This window comes from Electrona antarctica (genome assembly GCF_951216825.1).
Source record: "Electrona antarctica genome assembly, chromosome: 5".
Lineage (NCBI taxonomy): Eukaryota > Metazoa > Chordata > Actinopteri > Myctophiformes > Myctophidae > Electrona > Electrona antarctica.
Genome location: NC_136810.1, coordinates 2,657,305 through 2,660,406, shown reverse-complemented (window position 1 = coordinate 2,660,406; position 3,102 = coordinate 2,657,305). Strand labels below are relative to the sequence as shown.

Genomic DNA, 3,102 nt, shown 5'->3' with positions numbered 1-3,102 from the left:
TCTATCTAAGGCTCTGGTTCTGGTTCTGTACCTCATGCCTCTGGTGGAGCGGTTGGTCAGGTTCTGCAGAAGCTGCGGCAGGCCCAGCATGGCCTCGAACAGCACGGCCGTAGTGCCCAGCGCCTCCACAAACAGCCCCGAGTCCAGCAGCAGCATGGTGAGCAGCGCCACGGCCACCGTGAAGCCCAGGCAGAACAGCACGTAGTCCTCGAACACGCTCCACTTCCAGAAGTACCGCAGGTCCAGCTCTGGTGTGGAGAGGGACGACAGGAACAATGAAGATTATTGCCAGTGTTGTTTTTGACAGCACATTTCTATTTTAGTTTTAGTCTTTTGAATAGTTTCCATTTAGTTTTAGTCACATTTTAGTCTAGTTTTAGTCAACTAAATCTACGGTTGATTTAGTCGACTAAAATGTGTTTTGGCGGGTCTTGATGCCGTCGTAATGACGGTTTTTACACTTGCTGAAAATAGCCGATCTACAAGCTCACAGTGCGTCGTGTGAGCTTGTAGATCGGCTATTTTCAGCATGCAACCAAGTGTAAAATGACTTATACTGGATCTCTTGCCTTCCTAACATTTTAGTCTAGTTTTTATTTGTTGACGAAATTGTCAATATATTTCGTCTTAGTTTTAGTCATCATAGCTTAGTTTTCGTCAGTGAAAAAAGGTAGTCGACGAACATTTTCCGTCTTAGTTTTAGTCGGCGAAAACAACACTGCTTATTACATATATAGCCCTGCCCAGCATACAGAGCACATGATGAAACTCTCTCAAAACGCAGTTTAAGCAAGCGATTTATAGAAGAACACAGTGGTCTGTCAGGGGACTGACCACCTCGGGGCAGATAGTTCCAGAGTCAAGGAGCCCTGACGTAAAAGGCACGGTCATTCATTCATTCATTCAAGTTTTATTTATTCTCGAAATTACACTAAGTAATCAAACTCATTTTCAGTGTCGTCGAGTAATACAATCACATATCACAATAACATCACACCCGTGTGAACTGAGTGGTACAACTCCCCTCTCCCCTCTCCCCCTGCCTCTCTCTCTCTCACACTCAAAAACATCAGAAGATCAGGAAAATAAAAAACACACAATACGTATAAACAGTACTTTTTTGATTTATTTTTCACCGGAGGAAAAATATTCTCTATGAGGGTATTATCTGGGCAATATCGGTAGAGGCCGCAGTGGAGTAACTAAAAGTATTTTTTTTCCTGGTGGAAACAAAATCCCTTTTTGGCCAAGAAGTACCGTTTATACGTGTGGTGGGGGGGAGGGGGGGCTCAGAGTGCGTCCACTAAGGAAAGTAGGCTTTCTAATGACACAACCCGCCTTTGTTTTGGTGAGTAGCAAAAACGTTATTTTTATTTACGCTAAAGACGAGAGGCTGGTCTGCATTCATGCGAGCGGCGGAAGTTGACTTGAGAGCTATGGACCAGAGCTAGGTCTAGACGTGCACTACTAGCAGCAGTGCGTTGGCTAGGCATAAACGCAGCAGCATCTCTCGTTTGACTCTGACTGAAGCAAAAAAAGAACTTGACACTTCACATGAGTCATAATGAATAATAAGTAAGCCTTGCCGAGCCGTGTGGCCCAAAGGGCAGGAGGCTATCTCATTTTTCTGTAGCGTAAGGCAGCTTGAAGTACAAGAACACCCCCTGGACATGAAGTACAAGTACACCCCCTGGACATGATGTACAAGTACACCCCCTGGACATGATGTACAAGTACACCCCCTGGACATGAAGTACAAGTACACCCCCTGGACATGATGTACAAGTACACCCCCTGGACATGATGTACACGTACACCCCCTGGACATGAAGTACAAGTACACCCCCTGGACATGATGTACAAGTACACCCCCTGGACATGAAGTACAAGTACACCCCCTGGACATGATGTACAAGTACACCCCCTGGACATGATGTACAAGTACACCCCCTGGACATGAAGTACAAGTACACCCTCTGGACATGATGTACAAGTACACCCCCTGGACATGAAGTACAAGTACACCCTCTGGACATGATGTACAAGTACACCCCCTGGACATGAAGTACAAGTACACCCTCTGGACATGAAGTACAAGTACACCCCCTGGACATGAAGTACAAGTACACCCTCTGGACATGATGTACAAGTACACCCTCTGGACATGAAGTACAATTACACCCTCTGGACATGAAGTACAAGTACACCCTCTGGACATGATGTACAAGTACACCCTCTGGACATGAAGTACAAGTACACCCCCTGGACATGATGTACAAGTACACCCTCTGGACATGTTGTACAAGACATGTTCTGTGTCTGCGTGAATCAGCGCGAGCGCACATCATCATCGAGTTGAGCGCAACAGAAAAAGAAAAGTGCACGGCAGAGAGAGATTACATTAATTTGGTGTCGGGCCAGATTCGTGTTTTTTTCCCCCCCGTTATATATTAAGCCTGTAGTAGGGTGTGTTTTAGCTGGGTTTTCGCCTGGAAGGCTCTAGGGAAATCTGGCACACTTTTGAACAAAGTTATACTGTGAGAGAATGACGCGCCAGAAATGAACGCGTTCACAATAACATTCATTCATCAAGCAGAAGTACAGTATGTTCAGTTCATTCATTGAATGTGTTCAGGGCAGTCACTGCAACTCTTGATGAAGACTGAGTGAGTGCCAAAGAGGGAGGCAATGGGTCACGTTGGGTCAGTTTTTGGTATTATCCGACCTATATGATCCAAGCCTTAAATCCTCTCAGGGTGAACACTCTAACCACAAGGCCATGGGATGGTAGCTTGGGGTCCAAATTAATTAGAGCGACAGAGAGAGAGAGGAGTGTGTGTGTACGTGTGTGCATGTGTGTGTCAATTTAACAAAGGTGCAGACGATCAGAAATCTGCAGAGATAGCTTGCGCTACTCTATGCCGAGTTGAAGTGGACTCTGCAAGTGAAATAAAAACGTCTGTGTTTCCGAGGCCACTGGGATGGTGACATGAGTTATAGTCGGGTAAAATAAATAAAACACAATTTTCAAAAGGCATCCCTTTACACTAGACACACGACGTGGCTCCAACACGGTTCTCTGACACTATACACAAACTCGCA

The 3,102-nt window shown here is 45.6% G+C and overlaps 1 protein-coding gene across 1 annotated transcript in view; it reads right to left on the bottom strand.

Annotated features, from left to right (window-relative positions):
* Nucleotides 1-3,102, bottom strand: part of LOC306923823 (solute carrier family 66 member 2) — a 121,741-nt gene that overhangs the window by 84,536 nt on the left and 34,103 nt on the right. The window contains exon 3 of the mRNA XM_079502146.1: nt 32-248. Coding sequence (XP_079358272.1) covers nt 32-248 — 217 coding nt within the window. The remainder of the gene's footprint in view (nt 1-31; nt 249-3,102) is intronic.